Genomic DNA, 26,387 nt, shown 5'->3' with positions numbered 1-26,387 from the left:
CCCCTGCCACAGGACGCCTTAGTTGACTGCGTAGAGAACCGCATCCGTCAGCTTGAAGATCTGGAAGCTGCCTTTGCAGATTTCTGTGAAGACGATGGTGAGGAGACTGTAGAAAGATGGGCTTCCAATCCTGGGTATGGCTCTAGTGTTTCGTGCTATAGTTCGAGTGATTTATGATCTGCATGTGGTGCCCAGTACGGACCTGCACTGTGGACTTTGTATTTAAGTATACAATGTTCACCCCTGCACCAATATGGATAGAAATGGAGAAAAAGCCATTGCTCACTCAGTCACACTTTACCCTGAAGAGCATCTCCACCATTGAGAATAAATCTGTGTAAAAAGTCAAACAATTATGTAAATATCTGTATTAAATATCAGGGCTGCTTTCATAATTCCGCTTGCGGTCATTGAAAATGATCACCATATACGCTTTTTATTGCATCAGTACAAAACTGGGTGTGAAGACGACAGTTGAGAGTTTTGCTCTGAATTCTGAATGATTGTGAATGCAGCTCTGCACTATAAATATTGGATGTCATCCGTACCAGAGGAGTCTGTTTTCACTTGCAGTGCCTTACTTGTGCCAGTAGATGGAGCAGTTGTACTATCACAAGTGCAGTCAGTGCTCCAGGTGCATACAGACAAGTGTTTAATCCCACTTTCTGCTCCTGGAGGTTTGTTTTATGCCAGTCTTTAGGCTGTGTGCCCACGATGTGATTTTTAAGCAGTTTTGCAGCGATTTTCGGCTCGAAAACGCTGCAAAAACGTTTAAAAATCGTGTACAGAACGCCCCCCATGCATTCCTATGGCATTCCGCACATGCTGTGCTAATGCTGCGCTTTTTTCCGCGGCGGAATCGCATCGTGGAAAAAATCGCAGCATGCGCATTCTTTTGTGCGGAATCGCTAAGAATTGCCGCGATTCCGCACCCATAGGAATGCATGAGAACCGCTTACTTCCCGCATGTGGCTATGCCCACCATGCGCGAAGTTAAGCGTCTCATGTGCGGTTGGTACCCACGGTGTGGAGGAGAGGAGACTGTCCTCCAGGCCCTGGGTACCATACCCCTGTAAAAAAAAAAAGAATATAAAATAAAAAATCGGGGTATATTTACCTGCCGACGTCACGCGCAGCCTTCCCAGCCTCAGCGTTCCCAGTAATGCCTTGCGGCAAGGTCCTGTGATGACGTAGTCTCGCGTGACTAACAGTCTCGCGAGATCGCTATAGCAACGCGAGACCAACGTCATCACAGGTCTCGCAACGCATCGCTGGGAACGGGAGCGTCGCTGAGACAGCGCAGGACGTCGGAAGGTAAACATACCCCGATTTTTTATTTTTTTTAATCATTTTTAACATTCTATCTTTTACTATTGAGGCCGCATAGGCGGCCTCAATAGTAAAAATGTGGTCACACTCGTCAAACACTATGTTTGATGAGTGTGACCAACCTGTCAATCACTTTCCAAGCGATGCTTCAAATCGCTTGGAAAGTGCTTGAATATCGCATGCGAAAATCGCGGCAAAATCGCAGTGAAATCGCGCGGAAAAAAACGCGGGATTTCTGGGAAGGAGTCCGGTTTTCAGTGTCCAGATTTAAACGCTACGTGGGCACATAGCCTTAATCTGTCAGAAGGCATTTGCTTCATCATCAAATCACATCTTCAACGAGACTGCTGAAATGAGGTTGTTCTTATTATTATGAGAATGCCAATCAAAGCAAGTTTTAGGGGCTCATGTGCCCTTTGTGTCATATGAGTGCATGTTGTCAGGTAGAGGCTTGTGTGGATCATATGGCCTAATCTACTTTTCTTTCTTATCCATCAGCCACAGGAGAGGCTAAAACCTCAGGATTTGCATAATGGCAAAGTGTGCTTTCCTGCTTTTAGGGTTCAGTGCTAAGTTTCTTCTGTTGTCCGGGTTGTAATCTAATATATAAAGCTCAAAGTGTGTGTGTGTATGTCCGGAATTGGCATCTGCACCGTCGCAGCTACAGCCACAAAATTTTGCACAGTCACACGTCTGGACCCCAAGAGCATCATAGGCTATGTTGTGAGGCAAAATTTTAACCCTGCGCGTTCCAATTCACCAAACAATTTTGCCCCTATCTACATAATGGGGAAAAAGGAAAAGGAAACGTGTTGTAGGCAAATTGACAGCTGCCAGATGTGAACAAGGGGGACTTAAAGAACAAGAGCGATGGCGCCAAAGAGTATATACCGTACAGTTGCTAAGGTGGGGCCCTGACATGGGATACTCGCCACACATGGGGATATGAACACACACACAAAATGCGCCACACACTACCACGTGCTTAAACACATATACCACCCTCAGCACACATTTCACCACACATACACCAACCTCGCCACATAAAAGTCGAAACACAAAAGTCGCCACTCAAAACTCGCCACGCTGTCCCAGAGCTGTTTAAAAGATGAAAAATGAGCTGTGATTGGTTGCTATCAGCAACAGTTTTCTTTGTAGACAGTTGTGGTAACTGAGGCCTATTATTCTTATCATTTCTATGGTGTTATCGTCCTTCTGTAAAGCTGGAAATAACACAATTTATTACCGTGCCAACACAGACCACCCTCTGACACAGACTGCAGGGGGAGCCCAGTATCACACAGGATAGGATTAGATACACGGCTCAGCAGGCAGTATCACACAGGAGAGGATTAGATACACGGCTCAGCAGTCAGTATCACACAGGATAGGATTAGATACATAGCTCAGCATACAGTATCACACAGGAGAGGATTAAATACACGGCTCAGCAGTCAGTATCACACAGGATAGGATTAGATACACAGCTCAGCAGTCAGTATCACACAGGATAAAATTAGATACATAGCTTAGCAGACAGTATCACACAGGATAGGATTAGATACACGGTTCAGCAGGCAGTATCACACAGGATAGGATTAGATACACAGCTCAGCAGACAGTATCACAGGATAGGAATAGATACTCGGCTCAGCAGACAGTATCACACAGGATAGGATTAGATCACATGACTTCGCCGGAGGAAAAATGGAAAAAGTCTAGGTGTCAAAACAGCAATGCAAAAAAACATTTTTATTTTGTTTCATATCAAGTGCAATATAAAACTATATAAATTTTGTATTGCTTTGTTTACACACACTCACTCGAAGAATAAAAACGTCTTATCACTTACCGTATACCGCACAGTGAGTGGCGTGAATATATAAACAATTCTTGAACTGCTGTTATTGGAAACCTCAATGTAAGTGCTCAGCATAGAGCACAGGATAAATGTGAACCGTTACATACAATATGTGTATATATAATACGTATGTCTACACAAATAGATACAAATTTATTGGTCTCCCTCTTTATCACTGCTGTTATCACTGGCAATCTGCAAGCCTTCTCTTCCTGCGTGGACATCATGTGGTGGCAGCAGTGAAAAATGTATTACCACCATGGCAAGTGATTTTTGTGCCATGATGGATCAGTTTCTTAAAGAGAAAAAAAAGTTCTGTTCAAACACATTTATATTTTAAAATGATGCTGTCCCTGTATGGATAAATGCTGCATGCAAAGTGAAGATTTGTGCGCTTTGTTTTTTCAGGATGAGCAGTCTTGTCCAGCTTGTGAATAGTTTGAAATGTCGAATGGAATCACCTGACTATGAAATGGTAAAGACTTTTTTTTGCTGTCATATTGATTGCTGTCTGCAGAATTCTACTTGATTTTTAACCCCTTAAATTACCAGACTCTTTAGCAATGATGGACATTTGGTGGTTTTACAGCCCCCCAATGTTTTGGGAGGGGGGGGTTTTGTCCAAAAGTAAGAAACAAGTGAATGGCAATTTTCCATTGTAAGTGACCATGCAGAGAAGCTCCAGCTACAAGGAAAAAGGGCACATGGTCCTTAATTGCTTACATTAACACTACTTGGATGGGGACCTACTGGGATTCTAGTACAAAATATGGATAATCGTATCAGGACACACGTCTTAATCATTGAATTCGGGTTTCTCAAATAGCCCCATTCCTACAGGTGTATAGTATCCAGCAGAGGTGTATCCAGGTTTTTATGGCACCCCCTCCATCTCAGTCTAAGTAGTTATGTGACCACTTATATGCCAATGAGCTGCTTTTCCTGATTCTCTCGATGTTCAGTGAAATACTGCTCCTTCTTCATCGGGTGAAGCAGAAAGAGAAGCCAGTTGTCACGTGACAGTAAGTATGAAAATTACGTATAAGTGATCATGTGATGACCACTGAAATCAGGAAGCAGAGCTGAGTCCTGACAGTAAGTATATTACACGCAGTTATCATTGGGCATGATACAGTTCTTAAAGGGATCCCGTCAGGTCCCCATGCCCTTCAACCAAACCGCATTATGTATGAGTAAATTCCCTGCCTAACCAGCCCGATTTAATTTTAATTCAGTTAAATAAATTTTTTTAAAAAGCATTTATAATGTCCCTTTCGTGCTCTAATTAGGGTTTGACTAGTCTATGGGGTGTTAGTTCCCCAGACTAGTCAGGCCTCTTTCCATGTTAAAACATAATTCCTTTCTCGCTTCATTGGTGGACACTAGGGTGACCGGATCTCATATGGGGGGGAAAAAATGTCAGAATCTTGTTCGTCTGGACCCCATAAAACGATTCCCCTTTCCAGATATTGAGAGAGCCAAAATTTGAGCTCGATCAAACGACGTTAACCCATGCCGCTCGTCGCTCAAAGTTTGAAAAAATCCAAATTGAGGTATTTTAAGATTTAGGTATTTTGCATAGTCTGTTAGACTATAAAGAATGTGACAACAACATTGCAGAAATAGCCCTGACCAAATTTTCGAACCATTTGTGGTATTTGAATGCAGAGTTGGTGGGATTATCGTTTTTTGATCCCACCATTACAGACAATGAAAAGTTGTTAATGGCTAATAAATTGCTCAGTAGCACAGATGAACCATCAGAGCACGCTAACCTACATGAGTTGATAATTTTACATAGTTATCTGATCTATTCTAGAGCTTTTGTTAAAGTAGTTTTTGAAACGTCAGAATATAATGCTCGGCATTTGCTTACAACTTGCAGGACATATTGCTTTTGTTCTTCATCTTTTGTCAGAAGGTCGTTAAAGTCGGTTACTTCCTACCTCTTTTAATTTTTCTTTCCTAACTTTTGGATTTACAACCCTAGCGTGCTCTGATGGTTCATCTGTGCTACTGAGCAATTTATTAGCCATTAACAACTTTTCATTGTCTGTAATGGTGGGATCAAAAAACGATAATCCCACCAACTCTGCATTCAAATACCACAAATGGTTTGAAAATTTGGTCAGGGCTATTTCTGCAATGTTGTTGTCACATTCTTTATAGTCTAACAGACTATGCAAAATACCTAAATCTTAAAACACCTCAATTTGGATTTTTTCAAACTTTGAGCGATGAGCGTCACGGGTTAACGTCGTTTGATCGAGCTCAAATTTTGGCTATCTCAATATCTGGAAAGGGGAATCGTTTTGTGGGGTCCAGACGGACAAAATTCCGACATCGATTTTTTGCGGTCACCCTAGTGGACACAGGTTTCCATGGTGTATGCTGCTGTCGGTAGGAGGCTGACACTATGCAAATAAGAAAAAGTTAGCTCCTCCTCAGCAGTATACTCCTACCGACAGGCACAAGGCACTTCAGTTTTTGCTTAGTGTCTGTAGGAGGCAGACCTGGATCTAACCCCAGATCTGCAGTGTTTTTTTCTTTCACAGGTCTCTGTGTGAATTTATGAATCATTTTCCCTTTGTTTTTCAGATACAGCTCGTCAGGTAACAGGGTGCAGCTTCTCACCCTGATTTCCCACATTTATGCGGCCAAGAGAGCAGTGTGGTGTCACCCACATCGCCCACTCTCAGACCCGCTGGCAGGACTTTGTCTCCTGTCACCCCTACGAGTGTTCAGGGTGACTCTCGGTGGCCAGTCCTTGCCTATTCCCCTCCTCACCCCTCTCCTCAGAGAGGGCTGAGAGGAAGACGGTGGTCACCGGCGGTGGCCTCCACCCTCCTCGTAAGGGGTAGACACCGTCTTCTGCACCGTCCGGAGATGGTGCGGGAAGGAGGATCTTCATCCCAGAACCCTCTCTCTCCCGAGGGATCCTGACGCAATCCTCAGATGTGAAGAGGAGCTGGACTCTCTTAGCAGGTAGTATCCCCCCCCGGCGGCAGCAGCGCTCACCGGTTGCAAGGTTATAGGCCCCTGCACTCCCCTTCATCATGGGACTTGTTTTTCAAATTTCGCGCCTTTTTCCTTCAGTGCGCGGTCTCTGCCATTTTACAGGCTTCTTCTTGCCTCAGCTGTGCTGAATCCAGGCTACGCCCTCTGGCTTTCATCTGCCGGACACGCCCCTCGCTTGGTACCTTTGGTCCCGGCTCGCATCCTCGGCGCGTCCTTGGTGTCGGTCATGCCCCGGTAACGCGCCCTTCACCTAGGCCAGCCAATCACCTCACCGCTTTCACTTTCCAGCGCCGGGCACGCCCCCTGGCCTACGTGTTTGTCCCGGTGCTGGACCCACTTTCCGGCTGGACACGCCCCCTCAAGGCGTCTCAGCCTATCATGACGCAGTTTTCACTTTCGCCAGCCGGGCACGCCTCCCTTTTCTGCGATCCCGGGCTGACAGACCAATTACAGGGAGTCTCTTACAACCCTGTCTGCTCTGAACGTTAACTCCACCCACCGCTCCCCTCAGTGCGTCTCGTGGCCACAGGGAGCACAGCATCAATCTTGGCAGCCGATGGTCCTGCAGCGTCCTCAGTGATTGACCGTGCACACATCTCTGCGGTGTACATTGAGGGACACAGCTACCTGCGTTCTGCAGCTGCATAATCGCTGGTATCTGGTAGGCTGTGACCTCTCCCATCCCCTGGCCACTTGGCTTCTTATTAGCTCCCTTTCAGCAGTATCGCCTCATAGCATCCTGCTGCACTTTCAAGGGATCTGGCTTCCCTTCCCCAGCTATAGACCTTTCTTCAGGGCGTCGCTCACAATAGCGCCTCCTTACCATTCTCCGGTTGATCCATGCTATCTAAATCTTGTTCTGAGCGCCCTCCGAGCCAATTCAAGATATTTACTTTTCCCTCCTCTTGTGGAAGGTGGTCTTCCTGGCCGCCATCACCTCTCTTAGGAGGGTTTCCGAGTTGGCAGCATTGTCCTGCCGTTCTCCTCTCCTGATTTTGCACCAGGATAAGGTGGTCCTCAGACTGGTTCCTTCTTTCCTGCCAATGGTAGTTTCTGCCTTTCACATCACTGAGGACATCGTCCTCCCTTCTCTGTGTCCCTCTCCAGTTCATCCCTTGGAGAGATCCTCCACAAGTTGGACTTGGTCAGGGCTATTCGAGTCTACCTTGCTAGGACTGCTTCTTTCCGTCAATCCGATTCCCTGTTTGTCGTCTCTGAAGGTCCTCGAAAGGGGCTCCCAGCCTCCAAATCCACCATTGCTCATTGGATTCGTTCAGCGGTTGTAGAGGCATACCGCGTTCAGAACTAATGGCTTCCTTCTGGGGTGAGGGCTCACTCTACCCGGGCGGTGGGAGCTTCCTGGGCCGTTTGTCACCAGGCTTCGGCTTTGCAGGTTTGCAAGGCTGCAACCTGGTAGTCCCCTCACAAATTCGTGGGGTTTTACAAGGTGGATACTCAAGCCTCTGCTGATGCAGGCTTGGGTAGGAAGATACTGCAGGCAGCGGTTTCCCACCAGCCACCTAAGTTCCCTTCTCTCGGCATTCCTTTCCCACCCTTGGGACTGCTTTTGGACGTCCCATGGTAAACTGTGTCCCCCAATGAAGCGAGAAAGGAAGAGGGATTTTTAGTACTTACCGTAAAATCTCTTTTTTTTGGAGCCTTCATTGGAGAACTCAGCACACCTTCTTAATGTTGTACCGTGTTGGCCAAAGTGCCGCTGTTTGGTTGGTATATAGGTTAAATTGTTTATAATTGCTCCTGTCGGTAGGTGTATACTGCTGAGGAGGAGCTAACTTTTTTTTATTTGCGTAGTGTCAGCCTCCTAGCGACAGCAGCATACACCATGTACCAAAAATCCCTCTTTGCACAAGCTGGCTTCATTGCCAGCTCATGCAAATTTTGCGCATGTGCGACTCTCATTTCGGCAGCGTCACTGCGCCTCTGTAGCATAATGTACGCTTCCCAGTTTCAGAGGCGCACTCAGGGCCGGCCCGAACGTATAGGCGAACTAGGCGGCCGCCAGAGAAAAAATAGAAAAAATTATAAAAAATCTTTTCAAAAGGCAAAAAGTTTTAGGGATGGAAAGAAAAGTGTACATATTTAAGGGCAAATATGACGCAAGAGAGGTTGGTTGGGTTGGCAACAATTTCGATAGAATCTGAAGTTGCTAAACAAATTAATCTCGGTGACTTAGTGTCATCCTTTTAAAAAAAAAAAAAATGGCAAGGAAGCAAAAATTTTAATTACCTATGGTCGTTTTTGTTTTGTGTTATTGATTACTTTGTATATATTTGTCCTATACAACTTCTCAGAAGATTAAAGAGTTAGGAGAGAGTTAATTAATCGTTGTTGTGGCTTATTTTGCTCCTAAATTTATATCCCAAGTTTTCATCTACTGCCAAGAATAGTAGGGACGCAACATAATAGTTTCGCCTAGGGCGCCGTAATCTCTCGGGCCGACCCTGGGCGCGCCGTACATGACCAAAAAGCCGTCTTCTGAACTTCCGGTCATGCACAGTGTACCTCTGAAGCCGGGAAGCGATGAAGCAAGCTCGTGTAATTTTTGTCATCACACCAACCCACAGGGGTGTGATAACATAGGAGGGCTGAGTAGTCTGGGAAACTAACGTCACATCGACTAGTCAAAATCCTGATTAGAATAGGAAACCGGGACATTATAAATGCTTTTTTAAAACATTTATTTAACTGAAAAACATGCAGGGGTGGTTAGGCAGGGAATTCACACACATACTGTAGGTGAATACTGCTTTTTTAGAGGGCATGAACGACCTGACCGGTTTCCTTAATGTTCTATTTAAAAGGGTTGTCTAGATTTATGATGAAAGTCTGCAGTCACCTAGAGACTTCTGAATTTTCACAGCGAACCCACTGTCGGGATCCTCTGGTGCCGGCAGTAAGAGTGGATGGTCATGAGAGTACAAGTATGCGCCATATTTCAACCATACGTGTCCGGCCTCGCTCAATTCACTTGTATTGCAGTTGCATGACCTTTTGCTCTTACCACCGGTACCAGAGAATCCATACAGAGTGCAGTTTGTTTACAAAAATTCAGAAGTCTGCACAAACCCCACCACTCCTCAAACTTGTGTTCACACTAATAACCTCTACTCCTCATACTATGTCTGCACTAATCCCCCCCCACTCCTCATACTGTGTCTGCACTGATCCCCCACCACTCCTCATATTGTGTCATCACTAATCCCCACACCCCCACTCGATATAGTGTGTCGGCACCAATCCCCAAACCCCCAGGCCCCCCCTGCCTCCTCCCTAAATACGCTCCTGGAATCCAGTCCCATAGCCATGCAGTATGTCTTTAACATTTTTCAATGAATGGGTGTTTCTAAAAAGCTCACTGAATTGGAGTGTGGCTCCATTATTATGTCCCTCATTATTCCACCTTCAGGGCTGTGGTTTATTTGCCATGTTCTTATCCATGGTTTGTAAGTGGTTTTAACGTTTGCTGTGTCTCAGGTATCTAAATAAAGATTTCTATTTTTAGCCATTATTTGGATGTGCACACCATTTTTTGGTTGATCTTCTCTCCAGTTCATGGTTATTATCCATACTAGGTGTTGCTCCCCATTATTACATTTGCATCTTTTTCTACTACATATGGTAGTGCGCCCTCCCCTTCTTTGGCTTCATTGTTGGGGTAATACAATTCTAACAAGTCAGTTTGTGAAATTTTGTCCTTCTTTCATAATACCACAGGTAGTTTATTGTGAAGTATTTAAGAATCACAGTAACTCGGCCACAATGTGGCTGACCATCTAAAGTTACAAAGCTGGTGATAGATTGAATGCAGATTTTGTATCTTAGACTGGGAAACCCCATAACATCAGCATAAACACCGCGCATTTTTTGCTTCATGTCATGGGTTTACAAGGCCAAGCAGCTCCTTTTAAGACTTGCATCACCAAGCACAATGCAAAGCATCGGATGGAGAAGTGTAAATCACCACAAGACTCTGCAGCAGTAAAATGTGTTCTGTAGAGTGATGAATCCCTTCTGTATCTGGCAGTCTGATGGACCAGTCTAGATTTGGCGAATGCCAGAAAAGCATTACCCACCCGACTGCTTTTTGCCCACTGTTATGTTTGGAGAGGAGGGATAATGCTATGGGTTTATTTAGGGGTTGGCCTAGGACTCTTGGCTTTATTGAGGAGAAATCTTAATGCTTTAGCATATTAAGAAAAGTTGGATGCTTTTATGCTTCCAATTTTTTGAGAGTAGATTGACGATGGCCCTTTTCTATGTCAGCATGACGCTGCTTAGTGTACAAAGCATGCTCCATAATGACTGGGTTGGTCCAACCCAACATCAGTGTCTGTCCTCACAAATGTTTTTTCTGGATGAAGCCACAGAAATCCCAAAGACGCTCCAAAATCTTGTAGAAAGTCTTCATAGCTGCAAAGAGGGGAACTAAATCCATATTAATGGCTCTAAAGTTATAAAGCAATGTCATAAACTGCATGTTTCCTAGGTTCTACAATACTTTTGTCCATATAATGTATTTTTTTTATATCAATTCATTTTTATTGGAACAATTTTTATCATTTAGTTTTGTTAAAAACATCATTAGCAACCTTCACATAAAGAACGACATACAAACATAATAACCTAAGGGTAACAAACATACATCATTTCAGTATAGCTAACAATCTAGCTCAACGCTGTCCAGTAATTATGTAATGTATTTTTAATGGCAGGAATAATGTACTAGCCAAAAATACCCTGACACTAAGTGACACCATTAAAAGGAAGGCGTCAGCTTATTAAATGTATTTTTTTTTATAATTCATTATATCATGATCTGTCTTACAAAATTAAAATCTTTTTAGTTTTCACACTTATCTCTAATATTAGGCTCATATTTCCTGTTCATTACAGAACGCTTTTCAGCAGTCTCATGTTCACTGACAGAACTGCAATGAAAAAGAACACCTTTATATACTGTAGAAAAGACAGGATTGGTAACTTCACAGTTCACGTCCTCTCTCCCATTCTTCTCTTCATTGATATATATCCAGATCTAAGCATGAGCAGAAAATACTTGTATACAAATCAATAGGGTGAGGGTCTATTGCTACTCATGTCCATATGGCTGATAATAAGAGCAGGATGCATCAGTCTAATTTTAGGCTTAGTGGCTAGCTTTGTAAGATTTCTGATTTATTTATATACGGTATATGAAGATAGTGATTTAGAAAAGAAAATAAACTTGTTAACACAAACCTGAAACAATAAAAAATAACCGTTTTAGGCTGGTTTCACATTAGCGCTTTTGTGCGCAGCGCATCGTGCGCACCCGTGCGCATGCGCACTGCGCACCTATGTTTAACATGACGTGCGCAAGGTCTTGCGCACACTTGCGTTTTCGTGCGTATGCGTTTTTTTGTCTTTCGCGCCAGTCGCGCCAGACGCAATATGTTGGATTTTTTGGTGCGCCCTGTCTCGGCAAAAAAACGCATGCGCACACTTGCGCACGGAATGCACAAAAAAAAAAACATTGAAGTCTATGGGACCGCATGCGTGCGCATGGTCTTGCGCATGCTTGTGTTTTTTTGCGCATGCGTTTTTGAGTTAAACAAGTCTAGAATGTTCTCTAGACAATGGAAAAAATGTCACACCTAAAAACGCATGTGTATAAAAAACACAAACGCATGCAAAAACGCATGTAAAACGCAAGCAACGCTGCGTTTTTTTGACGCATCAGCGTGCGCATGACGTTAAAAAAAGCGCGTTTGTTTTGCGTTTTTCTTTGCGTTTTTTATGCGCCCGATGCGCTGCGCAAAAAAACGCTAATGTGAAACCAGCCTAAGGCCTGTTTCACACTTCCGTTTTTTCAAATCCGTCAAAATCCGTTGGTTTCCGTTGAAAAACGGATCCGCCATTTTTTTTGCAGGATCCGTTTTTGTCCCATAGCGGTTACCGCGGATCCGTCAAAAAAACGGATCCGGGTTTTAAAAACGGATCCGTTTGCATCCGTTTCTGTCAAAAAAACGGATCCGTTTGGCGGACACAAAAACGGAAGTGTGAAACAGGCCTAACACAGGTTTTTATTTAAAACCTGTCTCTTAAAGTAAATGTCCTGTTATGTAAAAAAAAAACAAAAAAAAGTCACTGTCACAGTGATCATGGCTCTGTTATAAGCAAAAGCCATGATATTGGTTTGTGCCAGAGCTTAACTTGCACCTAAATAAATGCATTTTGTTCTTATTTTATCAGATATCTCTCCTCACCCCCACTCTCCCCAAAAAAGTGTTGTCTTGATTTGAGATCCACATTTTATTTTTTTTATTTTAGTTGAGATTATTTTTGGAACGGTCACCCACTACTTGGACAACTTCTTTTTAAATCCTATATTCCCCAGCTACTCCGTTTCCGGCAAGGTCGGTGCCACGTCGCCCATGATTGTTATGCCACATGATCACTGCAGCCAGTGGGTGGTTGTTGATGAGCTGCCTTGTTCACACGTTCTCGGACAAAGGTTGAACATCTGAGGAACATGTGAGAACTGCAGCCTATTGACTGGCATGACAACATCATGTGAGACCCTGCACCGACTTTGCTAGAACGGCTCCAATGTGGGAGTATCTGTTACTTGATTCCCCAGTGTAAAATAATATTTCAGAACCGAGTGGTCCTAGCAATGGCTTCTGTTAATTCCAGGACATAGTCTCACATTAACCCCAGTGCGTTTATCTTCACCAAATACTCCCATTCGAATAAAAAGCTTCACTGTCTTTATACGCATATATATTTATACTAAAGAAACCATTAGACAGAAAATTGTAATTTCTAATCCCTAAGGCTTCTTTTACACTTGCCGGGTTTTTTGCGGCCCCCAATAGATTTCTATGGGGCCGCAAAAACGGGCCGTAAAAGTTTGTGGGGAACGCCGTATGCCCGTGAGGGCTACGGCAGTGAAAAAATATCGAGCCTGCTCGATATTTTCCATGGCTTACAGACACGGCCTCCATTGAAACCAATGGGCCGCAAAAGCAACGGAAACTTGCGCAGTGTGTTGATTTTGCGGTACACCGTGAAGACCGTATTTGCGGAACGCCGTGTTTTTACTAGTACACTCCCATTTACGTCCTGTTTATCACTTCGAAGGCCTGCAGAAATCCGAGAAAATTTTTGCGGCAGACCGTGAAAATTATGGCAATACGGCCCGCAAAAACAGCCCGCAAAAAAAACACGGCAAGTGGAAGAGAAGCTCATCAACAAGCATGATGTCTATGCTATAGCTGATTGTGACCTATACAATCAGCAGAACTTTATTGTCCTTGTGGACAAGACTGAACAGCTGGCTCACTACTTGTCAGTGGTGCTGGTTGAGTACCATGGCCTTTCTTTACCTTGTAGTGTATTTATGGCACAAATAAAAGAATCTGCTTCTTGATATTTATTTTTTTCCTTTTCTACAGATTCATCAGGCTGGCCTTACATGTGATTATGCCGAACTTCCACATCATGTCAGCTCAGAGACGGAAATTGAATGCTTAATTCACTCCATGAAACATTTATTGAAACACCTACCGAAGCCAACCCTTGTCACATTAGCCAGGTAATGACAACCATTGCCCATTAAAAGGATTTTCCAACAGCAGCTTCAAAACAGATGTATCCGAGAGCTGCAGTAGTGAAATGTGTGGTATAAAGTTGTATAGCAGCTGGAGTTCATGCATGATGGTATCAAATCTCCACGTAACACCAGATTTGTTGAGCGCTAGAATAGGTTATCCATTTTGTTGCCTAGGCCTGCTATAGTTTCTTATGCCGCTCATTCTGTATCACATAAGGGGCTGCATGATTATGAATTACTATATCCATGACTATTGGAGTTGGAAGTGGTCAAAGTTAAAGTGCATTCATCTGGGTTGTTCACAGTCTGTAAAAACAGATGCTTTTCTCCTCCGGATGCTACGGCATCTCTCATTTCCTCTGGATGTGATTTCTTGAAAGGTGCAGAGAGTGAAGCCAACAGGGATTGCTTGACATAACAATGTTACGCATTTCCCATGAGAGTCACTGCTTCAACTGCATCAGCACCGGAGATGAGCAGAAGTGAGACATGAATATCTGTCTCCCTCTGTCTGCAGCAATGTGACAGGTTTCCTTTAAAGCGATCCAAAATATTTTGTACCCAGAGTAGTACCAATTAGTGATGAGCGGATCAGGCAGAATTCGAGCTTGCATGGATTTTTCTGGGAAATGTAATTTGCTGAAAAGTTGCGTCTCCGTGAATTTTATGTACCTTCTTGTGCTCTGAATTTAAGAAATACCATTATTGCAAACCATATCAAATGATAGGGATATCGAACAATCACAACATCAAGAAATATTATTATTGACAACACCAATATCAAACGATAAGAAAATCGCAGGAAAACAATATCGCTACGTAGATTCTCCAGGATGGTCAGCAGAGAAAGCACACCAACAAAAGTGTATAAAAAGAAAATATTTTAAATCCCGAACCAAATGTTCAGTCTAAAATTGGTAAAGCAAATAACAATTAACAAAATCATTACAATATTCCACAAAGATGCATTAAGTCCTTAAGCTTACAGTTATTTCCATCATGTCATAATCCCTTCACCTGGTGTCTCCTAGACATGCCACCTTGATGTAGCCTTCATCTCCTTGCATTATTGTACTCTTGGTATGGCCTAGCTCTCTCAGGGACCAACCCCTGAATGTCAACCTTCCTTCTTTCACTTAATTTCCTTTTTCTCTGTCTTCCTTCTCCCCTTGCCACAGTTGAGACATTTATATCTTATTTGGGACACAAGTTATCCACTTTCCCTTTCAACCTGGAGACACTGTATCTCACTTTATGTATAAGAACTGTTTTGTTCTTACATTGTTTCCCTACAATATGCTTACAATGGAACATTTGTTGACCTGGAGGTATCGCCCCCTAATGGTTGTAATACAGTGGAAAACTTCTTGTGGTCTCGGGAACGTTTGTACTGTGAGATGCTGCAAGCATTGATATAAACATCCCGATTATCACTTCTAGGGCCCTTTTAGAAATCAAGCCAAGACCTAGGGTTTATTGAAGGTAATCGTAATCACTTTTTTTGTTGAAATAAACAATGATATATAGAAATATTTTAGAACTTTTTATTTTATATGGGCTTTCTCCAAGCATTAAGGCATAATAAACCTAAGGCTATGTGTACACGGTGCGGATTCTGCTGCGGATCCTCAGCGTTTCTGGCCCTGCGGGTCCGCACCACCGTGTGCACATAGCCTTCGATTAAAGATGGGCAAACCTGAATAGTAAAGTTCAGGGTCCGTACCAAACACCTACTGTGTTCAGCTACAATGATCTTACCGCCGATCAGAGGCAGTGTTGGCCACAGATGACAGCATGGCAAATGGATGTTCGGGCCCCCCATTCATCTGAATGAGGTTCTGGTACCCAAAACTAACATTTCTACCTGTTACCCTTGTGAAAATAAAAAATAACTGGGGACTGAAGGAAAATTTTTGCTGAAATGTATTTTTTTCATGTTCACAAGTCAACGTTATAAAATTCTGTGACTCATCTGTGGATTCAAGGTGTTCACCACACCTCTAGATACGTTCCTTGAGAAGTGTAATTTCCAAAATGGAGTCATTTGTGGGTGTTTCCACTGTTTAGGTACATCAGGGGCTTTGCACGGTATCCTTTCTTCCAGCCAATTTTGCGCTCCAAAATCAAGTGGCGCTCCTTCCCTTCCAAGCTCTGCCGTTCGCCCAAACAGAAGTTTTTCACCACTTATGGGGTATCGGCATACTCAGGAGATATTGCCCAACAAATTGTATTTTACATTTTTTTTCCTGTTCTGCTTAATTTGAGGCTAAGTTCATTTTTTTGTGGGAAAAATTAAAATGTTCATTTTTTTCCTTCCACTTTGGTTTAATTCCTGTAAAGCACCTAAAGGGTTTATAAACTTCTTAGGCTTCTTTTACACTTGCCGTGGTTTTTGCGGGCCGTATTGCCGTATTTTTCACGGTATTCCGCAAAAACGGGCATCAAAAATCTTCTAGGATCGCCGTTTTTCTGGTTTGGAATAGCCTTTGAAAAGTCGGGGGGAAAAAGGAAGTTGTCAATAAAATTGAAGAAAAAAAAAAGGAGGAAATTGTCAAGGAACAGTACAGAAAAAAAAATCCTCAAAAAAAATCCGCCCTTTCTCCATTTTCTTCTGGTCTTTACAGTGTGCAGAGCTATGTGTCCTTTGTTTGTCGCAAACTTTGGGTTTCACTTTTCTGAACATCTCGAGGCGTTTTGAAGATGTGATTCTGTGTTGGTTACTTAACCAGCATTTATAGCATGAGCAGAGAGCAGCAGCTGCACTTGCACCAAGAAGGCTGTGGGTGCACCCAATTCTGTTGCAGCGTTCATGGAAGGGTCATTTCCATACGCTGTACAGTGACTTGTGTCGGCACCCGGAGAAATTCTTTACATACTGCCGTATGTCCGTGGCAACTTGTGATTTGCTGCTGTCAGAGATGCGTCCCTGGATTACATATAAGGATACCAGAATGCGTCCCTGCATATCTCCGGAACAGCAGTTTATTGTGACATTGAGGTAATGACAACCTTATTTTAAATAACTTAAGGCTAGTTTCACACTAGCGTTTTGGCCCGCAGTGCACGGCGCCACTAAGCCCCGCCCCCTGCCACGCTCCCTCCGGTCATCTCCGCCTAGTATCGCACATCGCTGCATGCGATCTGCACACATATCTCTAGCATAGGGTGCGCAGACCGTGCGCTAGTAGGATTTTGCGTGTGCTGCGCCCTTTTGACGGTGCGCCGATGTGCGCCGAACGCACCATGTTGCATTTTGGTACGCTCTGAGCACCGTCAAAAGGGCGCAGCACACACAAAATCCTACTAGCGCACGGTCTGCACACCCTATGCTAAAGATAGGGTGTGCAGATCGCATGCAGCGATGTGCGACACAGGGCGGAGGTGACCGGATGGGGCACGGCAGGGGGTGGGGCTTAGCGGCGCCGTGCGCTGCGGGCCAAAAGGCTAGTGTGAAACTAGCCTAATTTAGGCTTTTAATGTTTCATAATAGATTACTAATGTCTACCTCCCCCCTTTTTTTAAAATTACATATTACTTGCAACAGGCAACTCTTTCTCGGCACTTCATTTTGAGTTCCTGTTAGGGATTACTACAGTGTCCAAGATAGTTGCACCTACCTGTTTGGTATTATGGGAGCGCCTAAAGGAAATTGTTTTAGCTCCACCAAAGCAGGAAGACTGGCTATCTATAGCAGCGGACCTCCAAGCAAACGCACAGTTTCCACACTGTATCAGTGCGCTGGATGGGAAGCATATCTGGGTAAAAAAAAACAGCCTTCTCCGGCTCAAAATTTTTCAATTATAATCATTATTTTTCGATTGTGCTGATGGCTATTGCTGACCGCAATTACAATTTTGACATGGTCAGCATTGGGGCTTATGGAAGCACATCGGATGCAACCCGGCTCCACGCTCGTCGCTCGTCTCTCCACAGGAAGCGCCGCAGGAAGCTGACGACGAGAAGCGGTCCTGAATGTTCTCGCGAGATCAGCAATAACCAGCGGGGGGAGCGGGTCATTGGTAAGTATCAGACACAGCGATGTCGCTAGCAATATCGCTATAACGTCACAAGTTATAGCGATATTGCTATCGATATCGCTTAGTGTGACAGTACCTATAGATTCACAGAAGAGGATCTTTAATTATAGACTTACTAGAGCACGAAGGTACGTTGAGTGTGCCTTTGGGATCCTGAAGGGAAAGTGGCATGTACTTATGAGCTGCATGGAAGTAGGACCAGAGAGTGCAACAAATATTGTTAAGGCGTGTGTGGTGTTACACAATTTTGTTTGACAACATGAAGTTAACCAAGAACACTTGCTTTCTGTGGAAACTCCATTGGACAACACCATCAACACCTCGGATCAACAAGTTAATTTTGGTCGCCCTGCTGCAGCTGCAATTGCAATTCGAGAGGTTTTTGCTGATTTTGTGTCTTTCCAGGGGGTCGTTTTGAAAAACACTCAAGGAAATCAGTGTTTTTTTTTGTACAGTATATATTCTTTATTTAGAAAATTTCAATAATATAACAGGAAAGGAAAAAAGGGTAAATATTTTCCAGAAATAGTAAAAGAAAGAGAAAAAAAAAAAGAAAAACTTTCATAATAAATCACAACAATAACACTACAAGGCTGCGGTCCTGCAAACCAAAAGGGTTATAAGAAGAGTTTAAAAAAACACTGGGCAGTGGTGGGGAGGGACACGGGATGGAAAGGGGGGAGGGTAGAGAGTCCAGAAAGTCCTGCTTAAAATATAGAGTTTAAGCTATTTGGGAGATGAAATGCAAATCAAGGCATGAACATTTCCGAACAGGCTATATGTTAAAAAAAAAAAAAAAAAAGGAATAAAAAAAGAAACTTGTAGGGAGACAGAGATTAAGGATTGTCGTTACCAGTTGTGCTTATTTGGTGATCCTCTGAGGCGTTCAACCAGGCTATCCATGCTTTTAGTGTCTTTAGGTTTTTAGATCCTGAAAGTCTAATTTTCCAGGACGTCCCTCTTGACAGCACCAGTGAGGACGTCCTTCGCCTCCTTGCAGGGACAGGAAGAGCACACAAGAAGTTAAAAACATTCTCCACCCACATTCCATCAGTGTTTCTTCCTGTCCCTGCACGGAGGGACGCACAGTAGCATTCGTTTTACCGGAGGGGTCCAGGAGGATTGGGCGGCCCAGCCAAACCTTCCTCCTGTAAAGTGGCCCCGGCGCTGAAACCCTCCTGGGTGGGGATCTCTCAGCTGCGGAGACCAGGGGGTGATGAGCCCCCTGGGTAGAGCTGCTTCCTCCTGCAGCGGAGGCTCTCAGCTCTGACGCCGGCCACAGCGCGGGGACTGGAAGTCGCGTGGAGGAAGACCGTGGCGCACTTCCGGTGACGTCAGAGCGCTGGAAATACAGGCCGCTGGCGGGCTCTCTGAAAGCAGAGCACGGCAACAGCGAGACAGGCAGCGGCAGCCTTCCTGACCTCAAAGAGGCTCGCAGCGCAAGATGGAAGAACAGGGCAGAGTCGAACCTGACGGGGTAAGTGCGCTCAGTGCAACCGACCGAGACTCTCACTGCCCAGACCGGAGCCTGACTGTCCCTCTCTTGCACTATGCAGGAAAAGGCGCAACCAACAGTGCCCATTCCCACGACCATGCAGACGGGGAAAGCTCCAGAGAAATCCAATAGGTGTCCTGTATGCAATGTTAAGCTCTCCAGTAAGCACAAAAAGATGTGCTACACCTGTACGGCCAAAGTAATGAAGGGCGAACAGCCGTCTCTTATCAGACATGAGATCGCTGATTCGAGAGGCGGTCCAGGCTTCTCCCAGTCACATCCAGCCAGTCCAGGTTCCAGTCCCAAGCGGACCAGACGGGAGATGGAGCTTAGCTCAGAGGAAGATTCCTACTCCTCGGAGTCGGATCAGGAAGAAGGTGAGGTGTGCGCTAATGAACCAGAGTATGGGAGAAGATACCTCTTTTCCTCGGACGATACGGACAATCTCATACAGGCAGTCAGAGACACAATGCAGGTAGAGGAGGTCCAGAAACCTCAGTCCAGACAGGACATGATGTTTGGGGGCCTTACGGCACAAAGGAAATTAGTATTCCCAGTGAATGACCATGTGTGAGCTATGGTCCTGGAGGAATGGGAGGAAGCGGAAAAGCGTCTTGTGATGTCCTGGGACTTTGAGACGTCTCCCCTTTGACCCTGAGGGCATTAGGGTGTGGGATAAAGTTCCCAAAATTGATGTCCCTGTGGCAAAAGTTGCCAAGAAAAAGTTTATCCTTCGAGGATGCCTCTAGCTGAAGGACCCCATGGATAGGAAGGCGGATAGCCTACTAAGGTGGTCCTGGGAGACATCAGCAGCCTTAATTAAAACAAACGTAGCAGCTACTTCGGTAGCCAGATCTATATTTTTGTGGTTGGGGCAGTTAGAGGAACACTTGACTAATAAAACCCCAAGGGAGGAAATTATAGATTCACTCCCAATTTATGAAGTCAGCAACGGCCGAAATAGCTTTGTCAAATTCGCCTCACAGAGCTATCTGGTTAAAGACCTGGTCAGGTGACGGAGCCTCTAAAAACAAGCTCTGTGCCTTTCCCTTCTCCAGGTTAAAGGTCTTTGGCCCAGCATTAGATGACATACTGGAAAAAGCATCAGATATAAAAAAAAAAAAAAAAGGGGTGAAAAGAAACCTAGGGACCAGCCCTTTCGTAGTCCTGGTGGATATAGAAGACAGCAGTACTATAGATACGAGAGGGGTTCCTACGGTAGCACCCACTCTAGAGCTGGAAGATCTAGAGCTCCCCCTTCTGGATCACATACTAGATCCAGAAGGACATGACTATACCAACATAGGGGGTCGGCTCAGAATTCAGTTCTCAGTGGTTTCGGATCACAAAAAGTCAGTGGGTACTGAGAACAATAGCAGAGGGTTACCAAATAGAATTTTCATCCGCTCCTCCCCGAAAGACCCATTTCTCCCCTCAGGGTAAAAGACGACTCCCAGATGTGGATCGACGTAACAGACCTGGCAGCTCCGGCATGATAATTCCAGTTCCCCGGGCAGAAATGGGTTTGGGCCACTATTCGTCCCTATTCACCATCACGAAACCATCCGGAGAATCCCGCACCATTAAAAACTTAAAACCCTTAAATGCCTGGGTCACGTACAAAAGATTTTGGATGGATTCAATCAGATCCACAGTCCATCTGATAGATGAGAATGCCCTGATGTGTACTCTGGACCTGAAAAGTGCCTACTATCAGGTACCAATTCACCCAACATCACATAAATTACTGAGGTTAGCAGTAAGACTTCAGAATCGGACCTGCCACTTTCAATTACAGTGTCTTCCTTTTGGCCTGGCCTTGGCACCTCGAGTCTTTACGAAGCTAATCGTGGAGGTGGTAGCATTCCTAAGAAATTAGGGAATAATCATCATTCCATATCTGGATGACTTCCTCCTGGTGGCAAGATCAATAGAGGAACTGCAGCGGCGTGAAGAGCAGATGAGAGGTTCTAGATTTCCTGGGCTGGGTCATAAACAAAGAAAAATCGGACTTAGTGCCAGAAAAAAAAGATTTTTTTGGGAGTACTACTGGACTCGAGAAGCAGAACTTCCTTCTTGCCACCAGAGAAACAGAGGTAAATACGAGAAAACAGTTCTATCATTAACAGCAGTCCATCTCGAAGGATCCCAAAATACAGTGGCAGACTATTTAAACAGGCGGAAGATCTGTCCTCAGGAGTGGGAGCTGAACACAGAGATCTTCCAGAACCTATGCCAGCGCTGGGGAAGACCGCACATAGACCTCTTCGCAACCAGGAAAAATAGCAAGACGGTCAGGTTTTTTTTCTCTGAATCCATTGGACAATCCAGAAGGGGTAGACGCTCTAAGCCAGAAGTGGGGGTGATCTCTCTCCTACGCATTTCCTCCGATAGCTCTCATTCCAGCTATCCTCAGAAAGATACAGGAGGATCAGGCAACTGATAGCACCTTATTGGCTGAAAAGGAGCTGGTTTCCACTCCTGGGAATTATGGCAGAGGATCAACCAATCTGGCTTCCACAGAGGGAAGACATCATTCATCAGGGGTCAGTCTTTCACCAAGACCCAGGAAAGCTTCACCTATCAGCCTGGATCCTGAACGGCAGATCTTGATGGCTCGAGGTTTGTCAGACCAGGTCATATCTACTATTCAGGCGAGCAGAAAGCCCGTAACTTCTGCAATATACCACAAGATCTAGAAAAGATTCTGTCTGGATTGTGGCAGGCCCAACTCAGTGGAAGGAAAACCAGACATCCAAAAGATACTAGATTTCCTTCAGGCAGGCTTTAAGAAATGACTTAGGCCTAGCACGCTGAAGGTCCAGATCTCGGTATTAAGCTCCTTTCTCAATTACCCCATGGCTTCCTACCCCTGGGTAATAAGATTTATCAGGGCAACTCAGCGGTTACGTCCAACAATCAGGAGGTCAGTCCCCCCATGGGATCTTAGTTTTGTCCTTTGGTCTCTTTGCTCAGATCCCTTTATTCAGAACCAGGAGATGCTCATTTCACATCGAACCATGAAGGTAGCATTGTTAGTGGCCATCACCACAGCAAAATGTATAAGCGAGATACAGGCGCTATCATCCGAGATCCATATCTCCGAATCTGGGAGGATCGAATAATCATGAGACTAGATCCCACCTTTTTGCCCAAGATTGTGTCAGTCCAAAACCTAAACCAGGAGGATTGTCTTTCCCTCATTTTGCGAGAACCCCTCAAATGATAAAGAAAGGGCTCTGCACGAGTTAGACCTTTGCCAGGCAGTTATTGATTACATCAAGGCCATGCAGGATTGGAGACGGGACCATAACCTATTTGTACTTTTTGGGGGAAAAAATAGAAGAAGGCCTCAAAATCCTCCAACGCGAGATGGATAACGTCACTAATCAGTTTGGCCTATGTCTCTCATGGGGTTCCCCCCAGAAGGGTTATAAGCTCACTAGGCACGAGTATTATCAGTTTCTTGGGCAGAAAGGGCAGGGGCTTCGGTAAACCAAATCTGTAAGGCCGCAACCTGGTCCAGGTTGGACACATTCTGTAAACATTACAAATTGGGATGTGTTGTTTAACCAGCAGACTGCTTTCGGAAGAATGGTTCTCCAGGCAATCATCCCACCCTAAGGGGATACTTTGGTATTCTCCCTGGTGCTGTCAGGAGGGACGTCCTGGAAAATAGGCATTAGACCTACCGGTAATTACGTTTCCAGGAGTCCATCCTGACAGCACAGATAGTTCCCTTCCCGAATTAATTATGTCATATGTCGTAATATGATACTGTAAATAAAGTGTTCAGTTGCATCATCCACAGTGTGGTACTTGGAAAAACACTGAGGGAATGTGGGTGGAGAATGTTTTTAACCTATTGTGTGCTCTTCCTGTCCCTGCAAGGAGGCGAAGGACGTCCACCCTGGTGCTGTCAGGATGGACTCCTGGAAACATTATTACCGGTAGGACTGATGCCTATTTTCTCGTATATACCGATTTGGTTAGATTCTTTTATTCATTCTTTGCAGGTAGGGATCTCTACTTCTTTCCAGTGTCTTGCAATAGTTATTTTAGCTGCGTTAAGCAGGTGAGGTATCAGTGGGCCTTTTTTAAAGTGTAAATTTGAAGGATCCAGATTAAATAGAATGAAACTTGACGTTAATGGGATGTCTACGTTTAAGGTTTTCTTTATATGCTCTCTGACTTTCTCCCAAAAACTTTTAATTTTTGTGCATTCCAGCCAAATGTGAGACGGAGAACCCTTCTCTTTGGTGCATCTCCAACAAAGAGGGGAGATTGCGCTGTCATTTTTATTTAATATGTCAGGTGTTTTATACCATCTTGATATGATTTTATAGTTGTTCTTGGAATCTCACTGAAGACGTTAGGAAGTGGATGTTTTTGAAAATTGTATGAATTTCTTCTGGGAGAAATTGTATTTAGTTCTAATTCCAATTTTTTTATGAAATCTGGGATCTCCTATGTTTTTGGTTATGTTTTTATTTATTTTGGCTATAATTTTTCCCTTTCCTTTTGTGTTCATAAATAGTTTAAGAATTGGCGGATCAGGTGCTGAGGTAGAAATGTCTGGGAGATAAAGTTTGGTTGATTCCTGTAGAGTTTGAATTTCCTCATCTTTCAAGTGAAGGTTTTTAGTGAGTGAGCTGATCTTGTTCTTGCTCATACATCTGTTTTTGTACACCAAGGAGTAAATTGGCATGTTTCTGAAAGGAATAGAAAGCCTGATTTTCTTCTTAAGAGATATCGACTAAATACCCTGTATTTGTTGTTACCTTTTATCAGCACTTGCTGACTACTGTCATATGTCTTACTGCAAGGTATTTCTGCACATTTGTCATTCTGTGTTTTTTGTTTGTGTTTCGGTCAGTGGGTGGTGTGAACATTGTCCAACAGACTTGTGCACATTTGTGCATGTCACGTGTTTTTAATCCAGTTTTTGCCCAAAGTTGGGCAAAGCAAACTGTGCGTGCGTGAGTCAAGATTGCAGTGTGCATGCGCGTAATATGGAGGACAACTACGAAAATTACCTGAAATATTGCGGACAGCGGTCAAGGAGGGGTGGAGGAAAGGAGCCAAATCACCGCCCATTGGACCGGACCCAACTCATTTACATATAGCGCCAAAATGAGGTGACAGATTCCCTTTAAATTTCGTTTGAATACATGTATTCATCTACGACGTTTTCTCTGCATGTTCAACCAAGAAAAAGATTTTTTTGCTGTGATTATATTTTAACTTTTGAAATAAAAACTTTATTATTTTAAATATACCTTGGAATTGTACACTAGAAGCTGGATCAATCCTTCCTTTCCCTGTGTTAACCAACACCTGGCAGTGGCATGGATCACAAGCTGATTTTTCTCTTTTTGAATTGCTTTATTACAACACCTAAAATATGTCTACCATATCTAGAAGACCTATGCTGTCACAAAAAAAAGACATTTATTACTGGAATCGGATTCCGAAGAGTCAGCTTGTAGTTCTTTTGATCCAGGAGAAAAGTGTCACTTCCCAGTCTGTTGTGCATACTTTGTAGGTTATCTGATGGAGAGCAGACACAATTACCTGTTCACAGCAGGGGATCGTAGAGAAACTAGGATCAGATAGCGTGTTTAGAGTGTTGGCTCTTGTTCCCTTTCTGATTTTGTAATGAAGCTGAGCTGCTTCAATCCTCATTATGAGGGTGACTTGTTCCTGTGACAAGTTAAGATGATGCCTTCTGAGTCATAACATTCCTTCATCTGTAGATTACACAATTCTGATTGTTTCAACTCCTATTATGAAATGACTTATTGTATCTTCCTTAGGTCCAGTCTTGATGATTATTGCCCATCTGAACAAGTTGACTACATACAAGAAAAAGTTCTGGATGTGCTTCGTTCACTTTATGGCATGTTGGATGTTCATTTAGAATTTTCTCCTGGATCATCATCCATCTGATTGTCAGTTCATCACATCTATTCACACAGTGGCCTGAAAATGGAACAATTTCTCACTCCATAAAAAACTTGGTCTGTGTGAATGTTACTTGTAGTAGAATTAGTAAAGTATCACTTATTTATGAATACTTAGTGTGACAGGTCATGGTTTGACATTATTACATAATACATTTAGCTACCTCTAAAATTCTATTCTCATTATTAATCATATAGAAAAGAGGGGACACTGGACTCACCCATATAAAAGGAGGCATTTCATATATGTTGTGTTTTTGTGAAAAGTGTTCATAGTCATTGCTCTCTTCAGCAGCTTTAAATATAACAAACTACATACTTTAGTTAATAGCTATGTTCATTGTAACTGTTTATTTGACCTTGACAATGCTGTAGCGTACGAAAATACTTGGCAATATTGAATTTATATGAACAGATGATGTACTAGATAAAACCAGAGATCTGTCATTAACTACACAAAATACAGGTGTCAATAAATTGATACACATCGCTTCACAAACCCTAAAATGGAGCACCTTCAAAGAAATATCTGTGATCTAAGTGTATGAGATTATCACAGCCTTCATTCTAATAACAACGTGTCATGTTGAACATTGTAAATTTAGTTTAGAATGTGTTACACAAGACATGCTAAAAAGAATGTCACCTGTTTGTTTTCACTAATGTAAAGATTGTTTTTTTAATGTTTTAATTTTGTTCTGTATGTAATTCTCATGTTTTGATTTAGTTGCTGTTAGAGATATTCTCACTTAATAAAATTGGTATAGTTTGATAGCTGCTGGCCGAACGATCATTTCGCCGACAGCTATCTTGGATGTCTATCCCATACACAGGAGCCGTTACTTAGCCTCCTATGAAACTTTGTGTAACAATAGTCTAATGTATGTGGGGCCTTTGTACTGCAAGAGTTCAAGTGACTTTCTATCTGTATTTACTGTCATTGTCCTGTGATGAGACCTTTTATCTGACAGAGTACACAGCTTATTGTCAAGGGGACCCAACTTTAAAAGAATCAGCTCATGCATGTGCAGTGTCTACATTCTAGGATGAAGAATTAACGGGAACCAGT

The 26,387-nt window shown here is 43.6% G+C and overlaps 1 protein-coding gene across 5 annotated transcripts in view; it reads left to right on the top strand.

Moving 5' to 3' along the window:
• The window catches only part of CUNH5orf22 (chromosome unknown C5orf22 homolog), a 129,120-nt gene extending 103,028 nt beyond the window's left edge, over nucleotides 1–26,092 (top strand). For 4 of the 5 annotated variants that reach the window (XM_073550203.1, XM_073550205.1, XM_073550206.1 and 1 more), the window contains 4 exons: nucleotides 13–134; nucleotides 3,599–3,665; nucleotides 13,666–13,805; nucleotides 25,172–26,092. In XM_073550203.1, coding sequence (XP_073406304.1) covers nucleotides 13–134; nucleotides 3,599–3,665; nucleotides 13,666–13,805; nucleotides 25,172–25,304 — 462 coding nt within the window. In that variant the 3' untranslated portion in view covers nucleotides 25,305–26,092. Of the gene's footprint in view, nucleotides 1–12; nucleotides 135–3,598; nucleotides 3,666–13,665; nucleotides 13,806–25,171 lie in introns of those variants that run through there. The other variant, XR_012220917.1, reaches the window with a different exon arrangement.
• Nucleotides 26,093–26,387: the final 295 nt, after the last annotated feature.

Source organism: Dendrobates tinctorius, unplaced genomic scaffold, assembly GCF_039654945.1.
Source record: "Dendrobates tinctorius isolate UK_male_01 unplaced genomic scaffold, ASM3965494v1 ptg000163l, whole genome shotgun sequence".
Classification (NCBI taxonomy): domain Eukaryota; kingdom Metazoa; phylum Chordata; class Amphibia; order Anura; family Dendrobatidae; genus Dendrobates; species Dendrobates tinctorius.
The sequence above is the reverse complement of the archived record's forward strand: the minus strand, read 5'-3'. Positions and strand labels throughout refer to the sequence as shown.